The sequence below is a fragment of the Notothenia rossii genome (assembly GCF_949606895.1).
Source record: "Notothenia rossii genome assembly, chromosome: 4".
NCBI lineage: Eukaryota > Metazoa > Chordata > Actinopteri > Perciformes > Nototheniidae > Notothenia > Notothenia rossii.
In genome coordinates, this window is record NC_136902.1 from 49,979,048 (window position 1) to 50,003,936 (window position 24,889).

Here is a 24,889-nt window from a genome sequence, read left to right on the forward strand (position 1 = left end):
TTGTAATGAATCCAGAATGTATGACATTTTTGTTTTTTTAATTGCATTACAGAAAATAAAGAACTTTATCACAATATTCTAATTTTCTGAGACAGTCCTGTATATGCGCAAACAACATGGCAAGATCATTGGGACCTTAGTGACACAGGAAGACATCTTTATAACATTCAAAGGTATGTGGGTGATGGAAGGAAGGTGGGGTTTAAAAGAAGGGAGGAAAATGTCATTTCTCGGATGAGAATAGGTGACACAGGTCTCAATCATACATTAAGGGTAATAGGAAAGCATCCAACTGGAAAGTGTACACACTGTAGCCAGCCAGAAACGGTTGAATATGTTTTGCTGCATTGCAGGAAATGTAGTATTCAGAGAAATGTGCTTTTCCAAACACTGAAGAAAGCAAAATACATTGACTTTTCGCTATCAGGGCTGTTAGGGAAAACATCAGGCAATATGTATTGTGAGCTTATTACGTTTCTTAGAGAAATTGATCAATTTAAAATAATCTAGAGTTTTGGTTTAATTTATTTTGTTGTTTTTTGTTTGTTTTATTTTGTTTATTGTTTTCTGCATAGTCTCTTGTCCATACTCCAGTCCAGTTGGTGGCGGTAATGCACCTAAAATGTGGTTTGCCAACCGCCAATAAACACTAAAGAAGAAGAAGAAGAAGTCCGAAGCAGCAACTGCTTCAAATCACGTGACATGTGACGTCCGAACCAGCAACTGCTTCATTTCCTGAATGAATCAACTCACTGGTTCGCCGTCCAATCAGGTGATTCAATGCACTGCCTCGTCTGGATTCTGACTGGTTGAAACTGTTTGAATTTGAGCGTCACTTAGTAAGTGACACTTCATAACCGCTCAAAAAAATGCACAATTTGGCAATCTGTGGGATTGTCGTCGTAGTTTATGGAATGCCATTTAAGCCAAAATTAAATAAATAAATAAATACATCAATAATTAAATAAATACATATATATATAAATATGCCTATGAAATAAATTATGAAATAAATAAATGAGGCAATAAATATGTATACATGTACATTTAAATACAACATTTTTTATTTCATGGGACTTTTATTTCATAATGAGACATTTATTTCAAGAGACTTTTATTTCATAATGACACATTTATTTATTTCAAGAGACTTGTATTTCATAATGACATATTTATTTATTTCAGATGACTTGTATTTCATAATGACGCATTTATTTATTTCAGGTGACTTGTATTTCATGATGAGACATTTCATGATGAGACATTTCCATTCCTTATATGCAAATGAACGGGGCGTGGTTAGCTCACAGATCCAGAGACCCAGACCAAAGCAACAGCACCACAACATTGACACTAACTGGTTCTTATCTGGTCCGCCCAATGCTGCTCTTCTGAGAGCAACCGCTCTGACAGCTCTCTCTAGTTTCTACTGGGAAACAGCTAAAAGTCCTTCTGGAGGTAAGCAACGCTACACAATTACACCCAGTCTGAGAGTAAAATATTTCTCGAAGGTTCGTTTTGCTTTCTTACAACGTTAAGTTAATGTTAACGTAACCTTAAGTTTGCTAGGAGGCTATTGTTACGAGCTAGCTGTCTTAGCTAACAACAGTTAGCAGCTAACGTTTTCTGCAGTTTGTGTTGTTCTGAAAAACGTGATGTAGTTATTTAAGGGTATGTTAAATTAACGTTATTTTACAAGTTGAAAGAGTTAAGTTGTGTTTAAAATCGTCAATGTAATGCACGTTAGAGGTTTTTAGTTTGACATGAAGTTAGCTAACGTTAGCTAACTCTACCAGGTTAGCATATTAAGCTGTACTTTCTGTGGCAGCTAGCTTAATACAAAGAGGGGTTTTGTGCTTCATTGCAAACTTTTCTTTGTTAATCTACCTGAAACTCTAGGGACAGTTTGTTTCTACTCAACTATACAGACCATTGTTGAGGAGATGCAAAACATACTGTACATGAGTTGGCTCCAACATATACCTTGAGCAATGTTACTTTGCTGCTAAAAATGAAACATCATTATCAGATGAGGACATCACCAAAGTGTGTGAGTCTGTCAGGGGATTTGATCTGTTCTCGGCATGTTGTACACACTGCTCTGGTATTACTTATCTTGTAAAATGTAAGTCTCGCTCTTGTCATCGTTCAGGCTTTGCATTTGAACTCCTATGACTGGTTACGGACTTGAAGGGAACGCCTTCCTGACATCCAGGAAAAAGGTGAGATTCTAATACATTTGAATGCCAAAAGCAAGTTATTGTTTTAACTTTTTAAATATGATTGTTTTGGGGCATTTCAGTTTTATTGGACAGAGGCAGTAGAGATCTACTGGAAACAGTGGAGAGGGAGGAGATGATATGCAGCAAAAGGCCCAGCCGGATGGTTGCTGCTCCGTGTAGAACGTGTTCTATCAGGTAAAGCACTTTGGTAGGCCTACCCAGTTATTTATGGTATTGAGTTTGAATTTAGCAGTTGGAATGTAATTTCCAACAGTGCATTATAAAGACTGAAAGATGTAAAGCTTGACATGATTTCGTCTTTTACTTAAGAGGATGTTTGTCCTCCTGTGTTGTCTTATTTCCTTATCTTTCTTTCAGGTGTAACATCTACCAATGGTACATGACAGAGACCTCATCCACCTCTTTGCTGTCTTACTAGTCAATCCTTCTGATCAGGTCCTTTCCTAAATAGTGGTAAGTTTTACAGTTCAGTGTACGTTAATTTAGCAACTTAATGCTTTACCGCTGTTGAATAAACCCTATATTGCTAGTCATTTTATTAAAACTACGATTTTAAACTTTTTGATTCCAATTACAATAAGTTATAATTGTAAAACATATCTTAACATCCATCAGCAATCAATACAAAAAATCATCCAACACTAAATAGAAGAAATCTGGACCTATTTCTTTTTATACAGCAGCATGTTTTGGGACTGCTCATTGATGTCATCAAGAGCCATTGAGTCTACCTTTTTGTAGTCGGCCTCAGAATGTTTATCATTTCTTTGTCTCTTAACATTCCTATAATTTTTTTTTTTTTATTGTTGACATTGTTTTGTTCTTTATTTTTGTTGTGAGAATCACTTTGCAATTATTGTGTAAGTGCTATATAAATAGTTGTACTAATATTATTGTTGTTACCATCATTACTATTATTAATAAGGTCTTCTTTGTATTCTTTATTTATCGCTGCAGAAAGGATCATGCCAGCCCACATCAAACACCTGATCAAGAGCTTGTGAACCTCACTGCTGCGGACACCCGTGTGATATTCGACTCTGACTGGAACCCTCAAAATGAGCTGCAGGTACGATATATATATCTGCTCTGTCTGTCCTAAAGATAGTTCAATAGGGCTACAACAACAACAGTCTTTCCGTTTATTCCCTCGGTTCTTTAAGTGTATATTTTCCCATTTTTGCTTAAAAACTTTGCTCTTTTGATCCCTCTTTTAATTTTTTATTTCAGGCTCAAGCTCGGTGTCATCGTTTTGGCCAGTCTAAGGCGGTGAAGGTGTACCGTCTGATCACTAGAAACTATGAGAGGGAAAAGCTGGATAAAGCTAGTCTGAAGCTCGGGCTGGACCGTGCTGTCCTGCATAGCACGAGTGGGAACAAAGAAGGCAACAACAACGGGGTGAGAAAAAAAGAATCTGTCATATTTCTAGATGCCAAGTCATTTTTGGGTCAGTCGCTGTTGCAGTACGCTTAATTTAATTTCAAAAAGAGTTTTCTAAATCCACTTGTGTAAATGTCTCTCTGCGTCGCCTTTAGCCGGTCCAGCAGTTCTCCAAGAAGGAGATCGAGGACCTCCTGAGGAAAGGAGCCTACGCCGCCATCATGGACGAGAACGACGAAGGCAATCGCTTCTGTTAGGAGGACATCGACCAGATCCTGCAGCGAAGAGCCACCATCACCACCATCACCAGGTATGTTCTTAGCAACACTAGCCACTTGCGCTTTGTGAGATACCAAGTACTTGGTTATTTGAAATGTAATATTGATGATGTAATAATTAAAACTAGGGATGGGTACCGAGCCCCAGTATTAACGGGGCCCGGGGCTGAATTATTAAAGACCGTGGTACCGTTAACGTCCAACGTTATCGATCTTTTTATCGGTACTGGAGACATTTAAAAAATAGATGTCATATGTATTATATCTACACAAACATTATATCGCAGTCTTACTGTCGCCAACTCCGTTTCTAATATGCAAAAAGACTACGAAGTGCGTCTATGATTTATTTTCGATCTTTCCAATCCGGACGAGAGATCTCTCTCCCCTGTCGGTGTGCGAGGGGGTGGGGCAGTTTACACACACAACCTGCTACATGCATGCAACACACACACACACACACACACACACACACACACACACACACACACACACACACACACACACACACACACACACACACACACACACACACACACGTGTGCGCACTCAAACACATGGCGGAGAGAACTAAGCGCCCCGAGGGTAGTTATGTTACCCGTCTTGAGCATGGATGTATAATAAGAACTGGATACAGCGTGGGAGGCGGGGTCTCGTTCTTTCCTATGAGAGCTGCTCATTGGCGCGTGAAGTCAAAATGGCCCAACTTTTGAGAGAGCGAAACGTCACAGATTACCCAGCATGCCTGGCTGTCAGAGCAGAAGAACCCGTTTGTGCGCTCACAGAGCATGCGCCCCTTAAGCCCCGCCCCCCCGAGCACACACTCTCGGCTCAATAGAATGAATGGAGAGAAGGAATAAATCTAGATTCGGCTTTTAGTGCATTTTACAACTTTAAGGGCTTAATGATTCTAAGGCTATACAATAGTTCATACTGGGTAGTTTATTTAGTTTCAAAAAAAATATCCACCGATTTACAGACGTCTCTTTCCCGATGTTAGTCAAGGGGAAAAAGTATTTCTGGGCCGGTGGACGTCACAGACTGATAAGGAAATTGTAGTACCGCCGTTTGGACACAACGAATATTTTCCTCAGAGTCCGGCGCACTTCCTGGGGGCTTGGTCTTGAGGTGGAAAATGCTCGTTGCCAAAAGTGCAATAAGAGTTTAGCATGTATGTATGTATGTATGTATGTTAACTCAATGATACAAACATGGGTTAATGATTAGAGGTAACTGAGTTATTTATTTAGTTAAAGTTACAGCTATTCTGTTTGCAGTTCTATCATCACATAATTTAATACGATTTGTTAAAACATTGTTGTTTCTTATTTTCAGTTTGCTTCAAGCAGTGGCTGTACGAGAAAGACGTGGAGGACCAAGAAATGCTGTCCAGATTGGCAAAGACCGGAAGATACATAACAGAGAAGATAATGGATATTAACAAGAAAAATAATGTTTATAATTTCTTTGTTGCTGTTTACATTTTGAATTATATTTGTTATTTTTAAATCAAACGCATCTATTTTAGATGATATATTTATTTAGATGTAAGTTTTTTTTGTAATATTATTGTATTAGGTATAATTTATTAAATAAAAATACTGTTATGAACACTATACAATGTCTTTATTTTGATAGTTACCAGAGTACATTGTATATTTAATACTAACATAAGCTGGTGATAGATAAATGCTGGTCTGCTGGTCTGCCAGCAGACACATATTTATAAAGAAAGAAACAGAAGGGAGGAAATGATGATAGCTAGACTCAGAATAAATCACACAGCATTGAATGGTACGCTGCATGTCATGGGGAAAAGTAACAGTGACAAGTGTAGGAACTGTGGAGTTAAAGAAAATGTGGAACATCTATAAAGCTGAAAGAGAAAAACTAAAGGATAACGTTTTAGAGGCAGAGAGGGAATGGAGTGTGGTTGGTATTTTGGGAACAAAAGGTTTGCTGCTAAAGATCTGTACAACAAAAGATCTGTAGGACTGAAGGATTAATGGTCATCCACCTTTATGATTTCCCTTCAACGTCACCACACAACCATCTCTCTGTTCCCTGCTCTCGGCTTCCTTCCATCGTGTCGCTCTTCAATCCTTCATTTTCATATCCTTCAGTATGTGCATGCAAGTGTGCTTTTGCATGTAAAAGAAGGAGTAGAGAGGAATACACAGCTAAAGGAATGAGAGCAGCTCCAACAGTAACATGCTGCATCAAAATTTATTATTATTTACATTTTATTGCACAACATGTACTTTTACCGCTGATACTTAAAGTACATTTTTGTTGATAGTATGTCTGTACTTTGACTTGTAATTTACATTGTTGTAGGTACTTTTGCGTAAGTAATGGTTTTAAGTACTTCTTCCACCACTGCTGAAATCGTGCGAAGAAAATGTTGCCTGACCTAAGGTTCTGGGTTCAACATAACTCTGAGGGTTTGAACAGTTTCAAGATAAACGGCCAATGCCTGACTGAAAGGAACATGGGGGTTTGGTAGGGCCACAACATCTTGTTCACTCAATGGGCGCAGGAGCTGGATCTAAGGAACAAAGACATTAGATGCACAGGGGGTATGTGGTCCTTCCCAGTCCACACCATAATCCTCACCAACCTGACATACGAAAGGAATAAAGCCGTTCAGAATGTGTAATCAATTACAATGTGGGTCATTTTGCATGTATTTTAAATAAATAATTGAGCCAGGGAATACGATGGCATACATTACATCATCTAAAAAACGTTGTTTACCTGTGAGAAATCTTGTCCCTCTCTGTTGTTTAGTAACCACAACTGTAAAGGTGAACGGTGGCTTGCAGTCCTCAGCCCATGGTGATTCCATGCCTACTTGAAACACTGAAGATGATGCTGAATATGTGGCATGAAGCACCTGTGTAGTGCATACAGGTCAATCTCTTGGTCAGGATTGAGTAATCCTTGGGCCTCCAGCTGGATGAATATTGTGTAGAACAGATCAAGAACATTTTCATACACATCTCTCCAAAGGCGCTCAATTCTGTAAAAGAAAGAATGAAATACAGCCTTTATATTGTATTTTTGGCAGGTCACATTATTCAACAGTTAGCAGGATGGAAAAGTTGTACAAGGTTCTACTAGTAATGGCTGATTGACACTTATGTTCAGACTGGAGTGTGAACATAATGATGAGCGAAGTGAGAGCTGGATTTTAGGTAGTGACCAATGAACTTGTTAAGAACTGCCAGTAAAACGCCCCGCTATCACCCCCTGCCCCGCCTGAAAGTAAGTATTGTTTTGTGAGGGTGGACAGACATGCTTCTTCTCTCGGTTTCATTGTACTTTAATAATTTATATTTTTTAAATCCTCCATACCTTTGGTTATGAACACTCTGTCCAGTAATATGAGAGCTCCTGTTCTCCCCTTGTGTTTGGACCATGAAATGAGCAACCCTAACATTCTCACCCCCCTTGTCAGATCTGTAAGGGGAAAAAAGTACATTTATCTGAAGATGACTATCCAACATAATTGTACCTTCAAAAGAAAGGTCTTCTCTCGGAAAGCCTTCTTCAGGGTCTAAGCATACCCTGAAGAAGGCTGTTTGTGCCGTTCTGCGTGGGTTGTAACCCAGCTCTGTTTTAAGATTACCGAAGAGCACCTTCATTACACTTGTTTGAAATTCCGAACACTCATTTTCTTTTTGATAATTGTACCTGTGTTACAAATGCTATTAAAATACATTTTAGTCAAATAAGTCTCATTGTACTTCATTTATTAGACATTTGTAGGACATTACATACCGAATTCGAGATGGCACGCCATATTGGCCAACAGCAGACAAGAAGCCTTCAAGAACAGTTGTAGCTCTGTTGTTGGTGGCACTACTTAAGTACACAATTAGCCTGGAGAATCCATCAATGCCACCATGAACAACAATCCTCCATCTGTGTGAAATATAACAGGATTAATTGGTTATTGAATTGGGGCCTCATGTCCAAATCACAGTTGATAAAGGCACATCTTGTTCATTAAGCTATGTTAGGAATAGGGTTGGAGGGGTATGGTTGTGGCAGGTTGGGTGATAACGTTGGATATTGCAATAGCAACATGTCCTGCAATATCACAAAACATTATTGCCATTGCAATATCCAACATTATCGTACATTGCATGTTAACCTTCTTTAAGTTAAAAAAAGTTGTACATAAATAAGCAAATTCAATGGCTTAATTTACTTTACCAAGGCAAGCAGATTTGTCAGCTGGGTGAACAACATTTATATTTTAAAGTACCTTTTTCCAACATCTAACCTCTCATCTCTACTAAAGATGGAATCACACAAGGTGCTAAAATGTTGGTTTCCGGTAGGCTAATCTCCGTAAAAGGACTTTGCCAATGGGTCCTGAGATTGTTAGTAGGCTAAAACTGATTTGACCACCTCAGGTGCTAATACAGTGCCCTAACAGAGTAAATATGAAGAGGAAACATGTGATTTCATGTGAACATGTGAACATATGATTTCATGGTACTGTTTGGAATTGAGACATATTCTGGATCATGTTCATACCTTTGAAAATGCTTATAAATAATTTTGTATGTCAAAGCTTACACACATTTGTTAAAATACATCATGGATGTCCCAACTAAGGGTCAGTGTGGGTGCATTTCAACCAAGCAGAGAAACACCCGATTCCAGTGCACCAACTAGTTGTGAGTTCATGTGTCACTGCTTTGTTGGAACACATTCACACCAACCCTTTGCGGATAAAATTGGACACCACTGACATTATGGTACTATCAGAAGAGCTCATATTTAGCTAGGATGTATGTGGTAGAGGGCTTGCCCCTATGCAAGGACTGTACCTTTAGTAGCATCTAATTGTGTTTTTGTTTGAAATTCAAACTCAATTATTATCGAATGAGTAGACAAGGAGTTCAATTCATATCCTCAACTAACTAACATACAGAACCCTCATTGTTATATTTTGTATTAAAAAAGGATAAAGGCATCTTTAAGTATTAATGACCTGGCCGTATATCTTTTAATGTTACTTTTTCCTCAGCCTTCAAATTGGTCTCACACTCAATACTTCCAAGGGTGCAATGTCTGTAGATAGGCCTACTTATTTCAGCAATCACACCTTCACCTCTGTTTTCTCACATGATGTTACTATTTAGTGATTTCAGGTGGTGTGGTACAGGCTTGGAACAAAGAACTGCAGGACTGCAGCACTTGAGTACAGGAGTTCAAGAGCAGTGGCCTACTAGATTATGATGGACACAGCTCAAAAAGCAGCAGGAAAAACTGACCTGATCAGCTTGTGATTACCGTCTATATGCCATAGACTATTTGGTGCAGGAACATTGTACTGACGACGCCTTGTAGTCTGGAGGGTTAACCTTCGCATCAAGATTGCTCCTGGATCCACTCTCTCCACTCCTTACTCAATGCCCTGATTGAAAAAGGAGATTTATTTGTTTATTCAAATTGGCGACTGGCTAAACCCACGTCATTTGGAATTGGGTTAAACATTGAGGTTAAACAAAAACTGTTAATTTTTACTTTGAATGTGTATGCCTCTGGACCGTAGATGTCCCAGCATCATTTTATATCCAGCATTCGGATTAGTGCGCTGAATCTCCATCACCAAGGCATCTACATCGTCATCGTTAATTGAAGAGTATAGGTCTGATTTTCTACAGTAGAAAAACATAAAACATATATATGTGTAAAGTCACTTCAATTATATATTTATTACATAAGCGACAGCAACGTTAGTTAGGTGTAACAGTTAGCATGAACACAACTCCAGTTATCTTAACATTAATTTATACAGTGGCTGCAACTTCACGTGTATCAGGAAACATCTCTGACTTTAGTCATTTTTGATGAATAAACAAAAACCGCAATTTCACGATACAAACAGATTTCGGTGTAACAATAGTCATATCTGAAAGAGCAGCTGTTAATAATAACTGACCTAACTTGTGTGCAACGTCGACATAAACGTTTTGGCTAACGTTGACGAACATCCACCAGTCTAACATATATACTCCATTTCAAACATCTCTTCGTATCATATTGCTACACAATACTAAATAATTGTTTGTCAATCATGTTTTAATTTTGTTAACTGTATTATACACGTTTTTGCAAACCAGTGTCGTCCATAGAAATAAAATAGGAGTAGAACGGACATTCCCATTCAAATCAACTTAGCAGGATAATGGATGTATTATATTTTAAGATAATGCAGGATGGTCAGAGCGGCGGCCATTTGTATGTGTACCGTTGCCATAGTGACAGTTGTAGCGGGCTGACCATATAAATATAATATGAGTATAGTAGTATACTCGTATTCTATTTCTATGGGCTCGTTATTTGTATGACGTTAGCTAGATAGAGCAATAATTTGATTTTACGTTAGCTCAAGTAATTCACCTTAGGCCTTCTTTGACCGATCTCCTCTGAATTGTGCGGGATGACACACCAAACAGATCCGCGATTTCTCGGGTTGATAGACCGGACAGCACATAGGTAGCGAGCATATCGCATGGAATATCCAGAGGCGGGCGTCCTGCACCTGTGCTTGAACCAACTTCTTGGACATCTTCCACACGAACACGGTGCTCAATCAGTGTCAAAGTATTTACAACTTCGTCATCCGTGTCGATATCTCGAAGAGCGCTTATCCGCCCGAGTACTTCGATAAAGTCTTCAATATGGGCCAACACAGTATCTGTTGGTAAACCGTGTTGATCAATTTGATCTGCTAAGGATAGCATAGCATCTTGGAGCCCACTGACGTCTTCCATGTTGTCTGCCCCGCCTTATTTTCATTTAGTAGTTATTATATAGTTTATAAAAAAAATTTTAAGTCCTTCTCCTCCATTTTCTTCCTCTTCTCGAGTAGTCAGTGTTGTGGTGCTGTTGCTTTGGTCTGGGTCTCTGGATCTGTGAGCTAACCACGCCCCGTTCATTTGCATATAAGGAATGGAAATGTCTCATCATGAAATGTCTCATCATGAAATACAAGTCACCTGAAATAAATAAATGCGTCATTATGAAATACAAGTCATCTGAAATAAATAAATATGTCATTATGAGATACGATTCTCTTGAAATAAATAAATGTGTCATTATGAAATACAAGTCTCTTGAAATAAATAAATGTGTCATTCTGAAATAAAAGTCTCTTGAAATAAATGTCTCATTATGAAATAAAAGTCCCATGAAATAAATAAATGTGTATTTAAATGTACATGTACACATATTTATTGCCTCATTTATTTATTTCATAATTTATTTCATAGGCATATTTATATATATATGTATTTATTTAATTATTGATGTATTTATTTATTTATTTAATTAAGGCTTAAATGGCATTCCATAGTAGTTTGCATTGTTGCTGTTGAGTTGTTAGTATTGCGTTTGGATCATTATGGAGCCAGCCAGGAAGAGTAGTCGTTCTGAGATGTGGGATGATAAGGTTGGACAACTACAGTATTATAGCTATGGTTTATCTCAAATCTATATTAAGTAGCATTAAAGTACAATTATGTATATGATCAATTTAGCCATTAGGCTATAGCTTTATAGACTGAAATTGCATTTTTATTTACAAATGCCTTTCTCTACAGGTTCAGTGCTTGGTGTGTTCAACTGAACTGAAGTATCATGGGAATACTGTGAACCAGGGGAACATACATGGTATGTATTATATTATTATTTACTAGTAACACTAACACAATATGCTATGACTGTATTCCATGACTCACAAGCATAGACTGCTCACAAGTCTGCTTCCTTTGAGTGCAATTTCACATAAATTCTTATTTGCTTTTTTTGGTTTTGTTTTTATTTTTTATGTCTTTATTTCTTTGTTTTAGTGGACCGGAAGCGAGAGCTGGATGGGGCTCTTGTGAATATGGTGGTGAAAGACTCGCAGCCTTTTTCCATCGTGGATGACTGTGGCTTTAAGGAGCTTGTGGCCTTGCTTGATCCTAGATACACTCTTCCATCCAGAAAGGAGATGGTGGTGAAGCGCTATGAGGAGGAGAAGACGAAGGCCAAGGCTGTCATGCAGAGGGTAGAGGCTGTGAGCCTGACTGCTGATATGTGGACCTCCATTAATATGGACGCATATCTAGCAGTGACCTGCCATTATGTGGATGACTCTGCGAAGCTGGCCACAGTGCTTTTGGGAGTGCTGCCTTTCCCTGAAGCTCATACAGCGGTTAACATCACTGCTGCAATGAGGTCTCTCATGGAGGAATGGGGCACTGAAGGCAAAGTGACCTCAATTGTGACGGATGCAGGAGCAAATATGGTTGCCTCTGTCAGAAGTTTAAATCTAAGACATGCACTTTGCTTTGCTCATTCACTAAATTTAGTGGTGAAGAAATCTCTGGATGCAACTCCTGGCCTACAAGACCTACGCACAAGGGCTAGAAAAGTAGTCACGTTCTTTAAAACAAGCACAACAGCAAAAGAGAAGCTCAGAGAAGTGCAGGAGCAGATTAATCGCCCTGTGCTGAAGCTTATTCAGGAAGTGGACACCCGCTGGAACAGCCAATGCTACAACGCCTTTTCAAAGAGAGGCAGTGAGTGGGAGCAGCTCTTGCGACGCTGAAAACAGATGTGAGACCTCTGTCCTCTGAGGACTATGAAACAGCAGATGAATGCCTGCAATTGCTCTCCCCCTTTTTCCAGGCAACAGTGGAACTCTCCGAGGAGAAGAGAGTCTCAGGGTCCAAGATCATCCCAATGACGAAAATGTTAATGCTATACTTGTACGACACATTTGGAAAAACAAGCCACGACACAGCAAAACTACTGGGACAGAACATGGTGTCAAATATGCAAAACAAGTTTGACACCACGGAGAGCCAAACTGCATTGACCCTGTCAACACTGCTGGATCCTAGATTCAAAACTATTGGATTCTACAATCAAGTACAGGCAGCGGCATCAGTTAAACGACTGACAGCATTTTGCACACAACTGAGGAAAAACGCACAACCTGACACACCTACAGAAGAACAGCCCTCCACATCAGCTCAACCGGCACCAGCAAATGTTGACATTCCATCATCCACAGGTAATGTTATAAATAGTTAATTGATAAAATGCAGGACAAAATAAGTACAAGTAAAAAAGGATACACATTGAAACCTTTCAGTACTGATGATTACAGTCATGTTTCTCCTTCAGGTCTTAACCTTTGGGAAACTCTAGACAGAGATGCTTCTGAAGCGAGGACGGCAAGGAATGCCACAGCAGATACTACAGTGGAGGTGCAGCGGTACATGACTGATCCACCGCTGGAAAGATCGAAAGAACCACTGGCATACTGTGTGGACCATCAAAATGTGTATCCCAATCTGTTCAAACTGGTGAAACAATTTTTATGCATGCCAGCATCATCGGTTCCATCTGAGCGAGTGTTTTCAAAATGCGGGGAAATTGTAAGCAAGAAAAGAAATCGGCCCAATCCAAAAACTGTTGAAAAAATAATGTTCCTGAATAAAAATCTTAAACAATCATTTCCATGTCAAAAAAGTCACATTTTGTCGTAAAACTGTTGAAATATAAGATTATGAAAAATACGCGACTACAAAGACTACAAATCCCAAATCCCATTCTGGGTCGCGTATGTGATGTCACAGGCGATAATGCTCCAAGTGGTTGAGACTCGTAATTAAAGCGAAGAAGAAGATTTCATAACTGATTTATTCCCTCCAATAAATATAAGAGATTGCTCCAATAAATTCACTTTTACAAGATGCCTGTGTGCTTTGTACCAGGTTGTAATCACAAAAGTGATCATACCACTTGCCCGTTCTATCGCTTCCCGTATGATGAAAGGACCAGGAGTCGCTGGATCAGACATATCAGGTAATATCATAGGTAATATACATGTTGTGCATGGAACATAGTCAAGTTAGCTACCTAGCTAGTAGCGACGAGTAGCGAGCACGTTAGTTAGCATTACATTACTAAGCCTTGTCATTTTTAGTAGCCTTACCATAGTTATTATTTTATTACATGAAGTACACCAAAATGTTAAACAGTAAGAGTAGTCATCATGGTAAGTATTTCGTGAAACATTTGAAGAGTAGCCTACTGCGCCCTCCACCGGGTGCTAAGGAAGCAGTTCAGGGAGAGTCGAAGGAAGGCAGGCAGGCAGGCAGCTTTGCATGACATTCTTCTGGACGTGTTTCATTGTGATGATAGTGAGAGTGAGTCAATCTGTTTGTTGGAAAGACAGTAGTTGAGTGATTACTGAGAGAAAATTATTAAAAGAGATAATTATTCAGTGTTGTTACTTTAAAGTGTTGTTACTGACCTTTTTCTCTTTTATTTTCTTTACCTCACCTGTAACTGCTGAGACCCTGAGGAACATGCACACTGACCTGCTCTGGCAACCTGATTTCCATTGTACGTAATAGTATTTGGTTATGGTATATTATTTATATACATCAAAGGCACAATGCACCCCCCAGAGACACACATGTATTGAGTGTGATATTTTGCATAGGTCATGTGAAATCATCTTTACATACTAGAAAACTGTAGGAGCGGCAACTTGTTTTGCAATTGAATTTTTAATATCCGATAATAAAGTTGATCTGTTTTCTTTATTCTTCTCTCTTCCCAGCTCCATCCATCACCGTTCTCTGTTCCTGCAGGTCCTGCTTGCTAATCAATGCTTTATTTTTTTACACAATTACAAATAAAGTCAATGTATTGTATGACATGAAGTTGTGCTTCATTCTGAGGCAATAATAAATTCATTCTGCCTTCAACTGCAAAATGATTGTGGCCTGCACCAACATCCATTTAGCTGCCCCCCAGTAAGATGACCCAAGCAAAGCTGACACTCAACATACTGCTGTGCTCTTAAGTTTACATGAAGAATTTGTGAAATATTGGTAATTATTTGGAAAAAATGACTGACGATGCAGAAAACTTTTTTTATTTAGGAACAGTGGTCAAGTGAAGCATTTATCACTACATATGTGTCACACTTAAAAGGCCAAACACACTGGCCAAATACACCTCGTTTACAACTCCCCAGTTGACAGCCATGACTCCGTCTAAATTGTACCACCCAAGCACCCTCTTCATGGAGTGGATGAAAGTCCCGACCTCAGCACAGCACCAAAACGGCACTTGTTTCTATAGCCTGTTTTAAATTGAAGTTGTCAGAAGTCCTTACCACCAGCTGCTCTTGCAGTAATAAGTAGTGCCTTTCTTACTGTCCTAATGTGCACAATGTAGTAATTGCTTTTTTTCGTCTTTTGTTTTTCTTAGTTATGTTCTCTGTATTTTATATGTTTGTGTTATGTGTTATGTGTAACGTTGCTGCCTTCTTGGCCAGGTCAGCATTGTAAATGAGATTTTATCTCAATGCTTTTTATCTGGTTAAATAAAGGTTAAATAAAAAATAAAAATAAAAATATATCTTTATTAACAGCAGAGCGGAGGCGGGCAGTACCAGGCACCACATACTCACACCCCGACTCCAATACTGTTGTGCGGGATACCCTGACGAGGTGCACTTCAGGCTGTCTGCTGGGTTTTGAACGAGGCACTCTCTCACCGAAGAGGGTGATTTCCCTGTGACCATAGTCCAAGTGAGCATGTGACTGCAGCAGAAAAGGGTGCCCCAGGATAACCTCTGTATTTTCAGCTGTGTCTGCCATAATAAAGTTCACATTGGTTACGTTGCTTCCGGCTTGAACTGACAGGTTGACTTCCCCTCGGACAGCGATGCCCTCAGGACCGATGCCTTGTAACACTTGTACGATGGATGGCTGGATTTGAGGACTCAATTCAACAGGAATGGCGTTGAAGTGGTGGAGGGGGAGTACATTCCTCCGAGCGCCAGAGTCGAGCAGAGCACACAGTTCATGTACCTGTATCAGTATCCTGATACTCATGTCATCATCAGAGCCTTTATTGCATGTGACCACCGTACCTGAGTCAGGAGCTGGAGTGTTATTAGGTGCCTGCTGTTTGCGTTTTCGGAAAGAGGGACAGCTCCTTTGTACAGGACTGTCTCAGAAAATTAGAATATTGTGATAAAGTTCTTTATTTTCTGTAATGCAATTAAAAAAACAAAAATGTCATACATTCTGGATTCATTACAAATCAACTGAAATATTGCAAGCCTTTTATTATTTTAATATTGCTGATTATGGCATACAGCTTAAGAAAACTCAAATATCCTATCTCTAAATATTAGAATATCATGAAAAAGTATACTAGTAGGGTGTTCAACGAATCACTTGAATCGTCTAATTAACTCGAAACACCTGCAAGGGTTTCCTGAGCCTTGAAAAACACTCAGCTTGGTTCAGTAAACTAAATCACAAGTATGGGGAAGACTGCTGATCTGACTGCTGTCCAGAGGACCGTCATTGACACCCTCCATCAGGAGGGTAAGACACAAAAAGAAATTTCTCAAAGAGCAAGCTGTTCACAGAGTGCAGTTTCAAAGCACATCCACAAAAAGTCTGTTGGAAGGGGGAAATGTGGCAGGAAACGCTGCACAACCAAGAGAGATGACCGCAGCCTTAACAGCATTGTGAAGAAGAGTCGCTTCCAGAATTTGGGGGAGCTTCAAAGACAGTGGACTGAAGCTGGAGTCCAGGTATCAAAAGTCACTGTTCACAGACGTGTCCGGGAAATGGGCTACAATAGCCGTATTCCCATGGTCAAGCCACTTCTGAACTCAAGACAACGGAAGAGGCGTCTGACTTGGGCTAAGGAAAAGAAGCACTGGACAGTTGCACAGTGGTCCAAAGTCCTCTTTTCAGACGAAAGCAAGTTTTGTATTTCATTTTGAAGTCAAGGCGCCAGAGTCTGGAGAAAGGCTGGAGAGGAGCAAAATCCAAGTTGCTTGAAATCCAGTGTGAAGTTCCCACAGTCAGCGATGGTTTGGGGAGCCATGTCAGCTGCTGGTGTTGGTCCACTGTGTTTCATCAAGCCCAGAGTAAATGCAGCTGTGTACCAAGAGATTTTAGAGCACTACATGCTTCCGTCTGCTGAAAAGCTCTATGGAGATGAGGAATTCATTTTCCAGCATGATCTGGCACCTGCCCACAGTGCCAAAACCACCAGTAACTGGTGTACTGACCATGGCATTACTGTCCTCGATTGGCCTGCAAATTCCTCTGACCTGAACCCCATAGAGAATATGTGGGGTATTGTGAAGAAGAAGCTGAAAGACACCAGACCCAACAATGCTAATGAGCTAAAGGCCGCTATTGAAGCATCCTGGGCATCTATAACACCTCAGCAATGCCACAGGCTGATTGCCTCCATGCCACGCCGCATTGATGCAGTAATCCGTGCAAAAGGATTCCCAACCAAGTACTGAGTGCATTAATGGAGATTTTCAAATGTTTGATTGTGTTTTGCTGTTATAAATCTTTTTTTTTTACTTGGTCTGAGGAACTATTCTAATTTTTTGAGATAGGATTTTTGAGTTTTCTTAAGCTGTATGCCATAATCAGCAATATTAAAATAATAAAAGGCTTGCAATATTTCAGTTGATTTGTAATGAATCCAGAATGTATGACATTTTTGTTTTTTTAATTGCATTACAGAAAATAAAGAACTTTATCACAATATTCTAATTTTCTGAGACAGTCCTGTATGTGCCCCACACCAAAGCAGTTGTGGCAGATGACTTCTCTAGAGTTCATTTGTACAGGTTTAGCTCTGTTAGGCGAAAAACCGAGAGAAGAAGAAGAAGAAGAAGAAGCCGACTCCGAGCTGTCCGACTTCAGGCGAGCTTTTTGAGACCTCCTCCGGCTGCGATCGGCTATTCTCGTCTACGTTCGAGGCGAGCCGCAGCTTGTTTGAGACGAGCTCAAACACCTAAAGTTGTTTGCAATCCGCCAAAAAACCGAGAGAAGAAGAAGAAGAAGAAGAAGAAGAAGAAGAAGAAGAAGAAGAAGAAGAAGAAGAAGCCGACTCCGAGCTGTCCGACTTCGAGAAGGGTCTAGCTCAAGCCCCCAGGAAGTGCGCCGGACTCAGACGAAAATATCAAGTCCCCAGGAAGTGCACCGGACTCAGATGAAAATATTCGTGGTGGCCAAACGGCGGTACTACACTTCTGTTTGGTTGCCAGGCCCGGAAACACTTTTTCCCATTGACTTACATGGGGAAAGAGTGGTCTGTAAATCGTTGGATAATTTTTTTAAAACTAAATAAACTACCCAGTATGAACACTTCAATAGCCCTTATTAAAAACATTAGTTCCTCAAGTTGTAAAAATGTGCTAATAACGTTATTCTGAGAGTTATTTCCCTCTGCATTATGAACGTGCATCTAACCCACGGGACCGCGCCGCCTGCACGTTCATGTTAGGTGTTCAGCATGGTCCCGACCAATCAGAGCACACTGTGCTCACAAGGAGGGTGGGGGCTGGAGCTATTGGAGCTAAAAGAGCCGTTAGAGGCAGAGAGTGAAATTCAGTGAATACACGTAGTTTACAGAGATGCTGTATGAGAAACCAATGTGAGTTGCGTTTATCTTTACCCATGGATGCACAATAAGAACGGACCCATATCGTCCATTACTGCCATCCCACAGAGCTGTAATAATGGATTTGTGCACATGTTTGCTGTAATTCATTATTATACTACATGGGCTGTATGATTAAATCTTGTACCGTAAATGTTGTATTAAATAAAGTTAATATTACCGACGTTAGATTAACGTCCCTGTAGCTTCTTTTTGCACTAAGACATATATACAGTGCAATAATTATTTCATGCTAAATGAAGCTCTGTTGCTTGGATATCACTAGATACTGTTACAGTGTAATATAAGTACATAACGATTGATGTTACATTAGCATAATTACTAGCTAGCCGCTAGCTGCTAAATGGCGCTTCGTTAATATCAAATCAGAGTGTGTGTGTGTGTGTGTGTGTGTGTGTGTGTGTGTGTGTGTGTGTGTGTGTGTGTGTGTGTGTGTGTGTGTGTGTGTGTGTGTGTGTGTGTGTGTGTCTGTGTCATATAATAACAAATCATTACCATGCTGTCATGAACGTGCGGTGATGTTACGTGTACGCAAATTGACGTGCTTGATGTGAACGAGCATTTTGGTTAAAGTTGCGCATGCGCTATGAGCGCACATACGGGTACTTCTCAGGCATGCCGGGTAATCTGTGACGTTTCGCTCTCTCAAAAGTTGGGCCATTTTATCATCATGCGCCAATGAGCAACTCTCATAGGAATGAATGAGGCCCCGCCTCCCACACTGTATCCAGTTCTTATTATACATCCATGGTAGTGACAGGCGAGACTCCAGAGCAAGTCGGACAAAATTACTAACCAACATGCAACGCACTAGCAGGACGTTGATCGCAATTGCGCAGGTCTGCGCAGGTTTCGCTTGTCTCAGGATGCCAAACTACACTTTGGTAAGCTCCGCCCCCCAGGAAACATCAGGGCCAAAAGTTTGAAAGCGAAAAAAAAGGCCTGAAAGCAAAAAAAAAGGTCTGAAAGTGAAAAACGATCTGAAGGTGAAAAGCAATGTGAAACCTGAAAAAACAAGATTTGAAACTGAAAAAATAATTGTTTTGAATCTGAAAACGAAAAATCTGCAACTCAAAAAAATAAGGATTCAAATATCAAAATATGTATAAAAGGGAAATCTGAAAATAAATATTTTATTCAAAAAAATTGCTGAACTGAATCAAAATAATATTCAACCTGAAAAATGATTTCAAATACTTATTTTCATTTTGAATACATCATTGTATTTTTTAAAGTTCAGGATAAAAACTTGAACTTTCAAATAAATTGCATTTTTTTGAATGATCAAAACTTATGACCCTGAAATAGCTCCATACTATTTGCCTGTATGTATTTTTTTCTGATGAGGATCTGAGAAGTGAAACGTCCGGGAAATAAAGTGACATCAAATGATTGACAGTCTGTGGGATTAATTGGTGATCAATTGAATCAGACCAATTACATTTAATAATTAAAATAATAAAAGTTAAAATACATTATGTTAAAAAATATATATGAAAAAACACAACCAAATAATAGTTTTCAGCTTACTTTTGACTGTTGACAAAGTTCTCAGATCATTGGGTATTTTTTTCCAGAGAACATACATGACCAAACAAGTTCAGATCGACAGAATGATTTCAGATTTAAGAAGTCACATCCTGCTACAAACGCCTCTTCCAGTGCTCAGGAAACCATGCACTGAGGCAGATTGTAATTCAGAATTGATGAGGATGAAATGGTTTGTCTGTGGTAGAAAAGGGAAATGATAAGTTTCATGTTGGTTATTTGCAACTAGCTGAGAAGTGTGCAACTGTCTGGAAAATGTAATTCCTTCAACACACGCCTTACCTCCAGTAGCGTGGCGTGGGTAAAAAATAAGGGGAAGCCAATAATACGTCCTTTCTTTTGGCTCGGGGGTGTGGTGGTCAATGTAATAACGTAACCAGCTTCACACAATGGCAACTTCGATATGTACAATTTGAAAATTCATCAGTTAACATGCATTTGCGTGAAGATACTGTAGCTCCACTGAGGTGCATCTTTTATAACGTTGAGAAGCAGGTTAGATAAAGAAATGCAAATACAATTATAAAATGCAACTTTTTTCTAATCTTTTGTGAACTATTGAATAATTTCACTTTCTTGAGACGGGTAAGTGAAACCATAAGACAAGTTGAAAATATATACTTTTTAATTTAGAATAAATGTAAGGTTTTTACAAATGTACACTAAGCGTATTATTATTTTGAACATTCATCGAACAGATCTAAATATATAATTATGTTAAAACTTTGACTAATAAAATACACTGGAATGCAAAAGGTTTCTTCTATAATAATGATTCCAACTTGTGGACACAGAGAGTGCATGATCGAAAGCTGAACAGTGTTGTTGTCACATTCTTTTTGTTCCAAGTTGTGTTCCTTTTTTATGCCAGTGGTTGTTACTCAATAATAATTGTTTTCAATGGCCAAAACTTTTTCAGAATCTTGTCTATGATAGTTCAGTTCACTTTTGCGCTCTGTGACAGTTGTGATCACTCCCTGATTATTTCTGGGTCCAGCTGCAATAATTGGTGAGTGCTTGGTTTCCTGTGTGAATACTTAATGCAAACCACGTGGTGTGAAAGCAGACTGCAGCTTCTTTTGTTCAAATCAATCAAACCGGAGACGGGTAGAGAGCTGCTGAATCAGGAAATCACCGGTACATATATTTATTCTTAGCTTTATGTAATTTACAAATAACATGTTTTGTCGAAGTCGAAGAGATTGAACGTACGCTAAAGTTAAAACGTGTTTTAGAATATATTGAAAAAGTTTGTGTTGTAGCATCATTTCTTGTAACGTTAGTTTCCATATCTTTATTGAGAGTGCCTGTTAGCTTACAGTGGCGAGGTGATGTTAGCTTAATGAAGCCTATCACTCCACTGCACATTTTAAACACTTTAATTTCAGTGTGTGTTTTTAAGAAACGGCTATGTTTCTATAGCAGACAACCTTTGCCTAGCTTGTTTGTCTAGCCGCTAACTTACTAACTTCCCATGTTCTACGTTAGCACGCCAGCTAACGTAGCTTGCTACCCAACCATTATGTGAACAAAGAACGTCAGTGGTTAGCAGCTTAGCTTAATGAAGCTAGCAGCTAACACTAGCTAGCAGACGGTCACCGGTGGATGTTTTAGTTTGCTGTGGGCTTTTCTATCCTTCCGATAGTTTACACTAGCTTTTCATTAGACAGCGAATTACATTTTGACAAAATGTACCAACATCTCCATTCTTATGACGGGTTCTTAAAAATTGAGGTTACAATGGCTACTTGGATCATGTAAATAAAGTAAACCTGCTCATTTGAACGTTAGTCTATTTAAAGACACACAGAATAGTTACTCTTTTAGGTGCGCGCGCGTGTGTGCATGTTAGGAGCATTTATTCAGAACTGTGGTCTTGTTTGTAAAGTTAATTTAACAAAAAGGAATAGACTGAATGTTATTTATTTCAAATCAATTTATGTAATATTACCTCTTTCTTTGTGTACATGTGGAACGTCTAGATGTTGACATATCAGAGACAAAACCACTTGTTTCATTGTCTCACATTGTTGTTCCATTTTTCCAACATGAATACTTTTTTGTAGACATTAATTATGTTTGTTACTATTACTCTATATAATCTAAAACCCCTGTGTCTTTCCCAAAACCAGCTTCAGATAACAAAATGCCCCGTAAGAAGGTGACAGATGTCTCAGGGAATGGTGGGGTGAAAAAGAAGCGGACCAGCGGCAAGAGGAAAGAGAGAGACTTCAGCAGTGATGAGGACTTTGACTTCGAACAGGAGAACAACAAGAAACCTGGCAAGCCTGCTAAGTCCGGCCTGCAGCCTGTCACTGTGGCAGATGACGTCAAAGAGAAAATAGTAGGTTTGATGCACTTCCTGAAAACTAGAGGAGGGCAGCATTACATTTCAATTTAAACATGTATGTTACACATATTTAACCAATTTAAGTATGTCCATTCCTGTTGGAGAAAATAAGTTGTTAACAACCAAACATTGCATTCTCATTCAATATTCATGATACTTTAAGAATGAGTACCTCATAATATTGCTTTTAATATTCTGCACATGTAGGCCTATTAGTGTTTTTATTATGTTTGACATTCTGACCCTTGGCATGAAATCTTAAGTGATTTATCCTTTATTTGCTTTCGGATAAAAGCGGATACCTCTGCAGGAAGAGTTCTTATTAAAGCTATCTTATGTTTGTCTACAAGGATGGACTATTTTATATATGATTGTAGAAGGTCAGTTACTTGCTCTTCATTGATAAATGAAATCATATATTTCAACTATAATTGGTTTAGATTTCAGGAACATAAATGGATGGAAATAATGTCCATAAACATTGTAATCAGGATGAGCAAAGTAACATTTTCCAAATCCCAGAATGTTTCATTAATGAAATCTCACGTGCTGTCATTTAGATACAGTTGCTTTGCCATCTGAGTTTAGGCAGCTGCATGAGGTTGTTCTGTTATTGACTTTCATTTGTCCTTTCCACAGAAACTTGATTGCTCAAAGATAAAAGGTCAACTGCTGGTCTTTGGAGCAACCAACTGGGATTTGATTGGAAGAAAGGAGGTGCCTAAACAACAAGGTAGAGCATTTCAATGTATATCTATATCAAATAGTTGATTGGGTCTATAGTAGTACACATACCTGTGGTATGCTCTAGGCAATTTTCAAATAGCCAATTCACCTTCAAGCAATATCATTCAAGTTTTGTTGAACCCAGATTTAGAAAAAATGCTGTCAGTACAGCCTTTCCTCTGTTTGGTCACTGATTTAAAGGATTCAACGTTTGTCTCGTGAGTAACGCTGTACTCCCTCTCGGGGTAGACTACCTGCTGTAGAAAACAAAATAGAGAAATGTGACCGTTACCATGCTGAGCTGTACCATGCGGTAGTAAAACAGAACACAATTTGAACAGTTTTTTTATGTCTGGGGGCAAATGGTGAACTTTGTAAGAGTATTTTAAACTTTGGCCAGATCCTTTGCTTCCTGTCTTCATGCTGAGCTCACCATCTCCGTACTTCAGCGCTTTCCCTTGACTGTCTCCGTCTCAGAAAAAAAGGTGTATCTTCAACTGAATGAAGAGTTGCTTTAATGAATCTTGGACTGAACGTTACGAAAAAATAACTCTAACCACCCTGTATGATCTGAATGTGGTCCTCTGTTCGTTGGGATGCAGTGTAGTGATATTAAATGTAAGCATTAGCATTGACTCTGTTATCTACTTGACCCCTCACTCAGCTATAATGTGTGATGCTGTACAGCCACACAGAATCAATACATTTTCGATCCAGTGTATTTGCGGCACTGGATGAAATAAGGGATGACTATATGCTAGGTGTACATGTCTCTTTGTTTCAGATTGCTTGGCACATGCCACAAATGGGTTAAAGACAGTAAGATCTCATGAATTGATTGTGACAGTAATGTTCTTTCATATGCATGCATATTGTGTCCCCGTAACCCCCCCAACAGTCCAGCTGATGCCTGGGGCGCGCTCTTCTCTGCCTGGTTCCATCCTTTCTCTCCACTCTGGGCCATACTGATAAATCTGCTTTGTTGAGACTAAAGTAGAGGGGTGGGGTGAGCAGCTGCATAGACAAAGACCATTTGGAGATGGGTTAGATGCTGCGACTGCCAAAGTACCAAAAACATTCAAATAATTATTTGTGAACTTTAATATAAATGTTTAGTTTGGTATGTTGGTACTTCTAGTGGAAGTGTGAGAGCAGCTTGTCCTGAAAAGAATGGAGACTGTGGGTGATCTAACTTTGTTCAAGTAACAGATTAACTATGACACCACTGTACTATTGCAGGGCTCGACATTATAAATGGCCCGCTGGCCCGGAAGCACTATTTAGACACCCCGGGCCAGCATAACGTACTTTCCACTTGCCCGCTCGGGCCACAAAAAATATTGTTTAAAAAAAAAATGTTTCCTGTGGTATTGGTATTTTGACTAGCAATTTTGTTAAATTGTTTTGTTTATTAGCGCTACACCATAGCGTTTCGTGAGTCGCTTTTCGTTGTTGGGTGAAAAGCAAACGGCTGTTTGCTGCGGAATGCAGCGCGAGCAGGCTCCCGCGAGCCGGAACGCAGCGCGAGCAGGCTCCCGCGAGCGGGAACGCTGCGCGAGCAGGCTCCCGCGAGCGGGAACGCTGCGCGAGCAGGCTCCCGCGAGCGGGAACGCAGCGCGAGCAGGCTCCCGCGAGCGGGAACGCAGCGCGAGCAGGCTCCCGCGAGCGGGAACGCAGCGCGAGCAGGCTCCCGCGAGCGGGAACGCAGCGCGAGCAGGCTCCCGCGAGCGGGAACGCAGCGCGAGCAGGCTCCCGCGAGCGGGAACGCAGCGCGAGCAGGCTCCCGCGAGCGGGAGCAGGCCCCCGTGAGCGGGAGCGCA

General features: G+C 39.8%; 2 protein-coding genes and 1 long non-coding RNA gene across 14 annotated transcripts in view; 2 read left to right on the forward strand and 1 right to left on the reverse strand.

The window, feature by feature from the left end:
* The first annotated feature begins 1,149 nt into the window (after positions 1-1,149).
* On the forward strand, positions 1,150-5,870 carry LOC307035374. 10 transcript variants are annotated; one of them, XR_013807078.1, is made up of 8 exons: positions 1,150-1,458; positions 2,153-2,222; positions 2,303-2,417; positions 2,601-2,696; positions 3,201-3,312; positions 3,474-3,641; positions 3,779-3,933; positions 5,237-5,870. It is a non-coding gene; the product is annotated as an uncharacterized lncRNA (long non-coding RNA). The 10 variants fall into 10 exon arrangements; XR_013807084.1 differs by lacking the exon at positions 1,150-1,458 and adding an exon at positions 1,467-2,046 and having other exon boundaries at positions 2,131-2,222; XR_013807077.1 differs by having other exon boundaries at positions 2,153-2,417.
* A 238-nt stretch (positions 5,871-6,108) lies between these two features.
* The window catches only part of LOC307035371 (uncharacterized protein), a 33,973-nt gene continuing 15,192 nt past the window's right edge, over positions 6,109-24,889 (reverse strand). The window contains exons 1-7 of one of the 2 annotated variants that reach the window (XM_079674582.1): positions 10,325-10,976; positions 9,446-9,579; positions 9,193-9,335; positions 7,685-7,828; positions 7,259-7,363; positions 6,659-6,923; positions 6,109-6,521 (exon numbers count right to left, since the gene is read on the reverse strand). In XM_079674582.1, coding sequence (XP_079530708.1) covers positions 6,752-6,923; positions 7,259-7,363; positions 7,685-7,828; positions 9,193-9,290 — 519 coding nt within the window. In that variant the 5' untranslated portion in view covers positions 9,291-9,335; positions 9,446-9,579; positions 10,325-10,976 and the 3' untranslated portion in view covers positions 6,109-6,521; positions 6,659-6,751. Of the gene's footprint in view, positions 6,522-6,658; positions 6,924-7,258; positions 7,829-9,192; positions 9,336-9,445; positions 9,580-10,324; positions 10,977-24,889 lie in introns of those variants that run through there. The other variant, XM_079674583.1, reaches the window with a different exon arrangement.
* Positions 20,863-24,889, forward strand: part of rcc2 (regulator of chromosome condensation 2) — a 28,109-nt gene continuing 24,082 nt past the window's right edge. The window contains exons 1-3 of one of the 2 annotated variants that reach the window (XM_079674581.1): positions 20,863-21,002; positions 22,126-22,337; positions 22,983-23,076. In XM_079674581.1, coding sequence (XP_079530707.1) covers positions 22,140-22,337; positions 22,983-23,076 — 292 coding nt within the window. In that variant the 5' untranslated portion in view covers positions 20,863-21,002; positions 22,126-22,139. Of the gene's footprint in view, positions 21,131-22,125; positions 22,338-22,982; positions 23,077-24,889 lie in introns of both variants that reach the window. The other variant, XM_079674580.1, reaches the window with a different exon arrangement.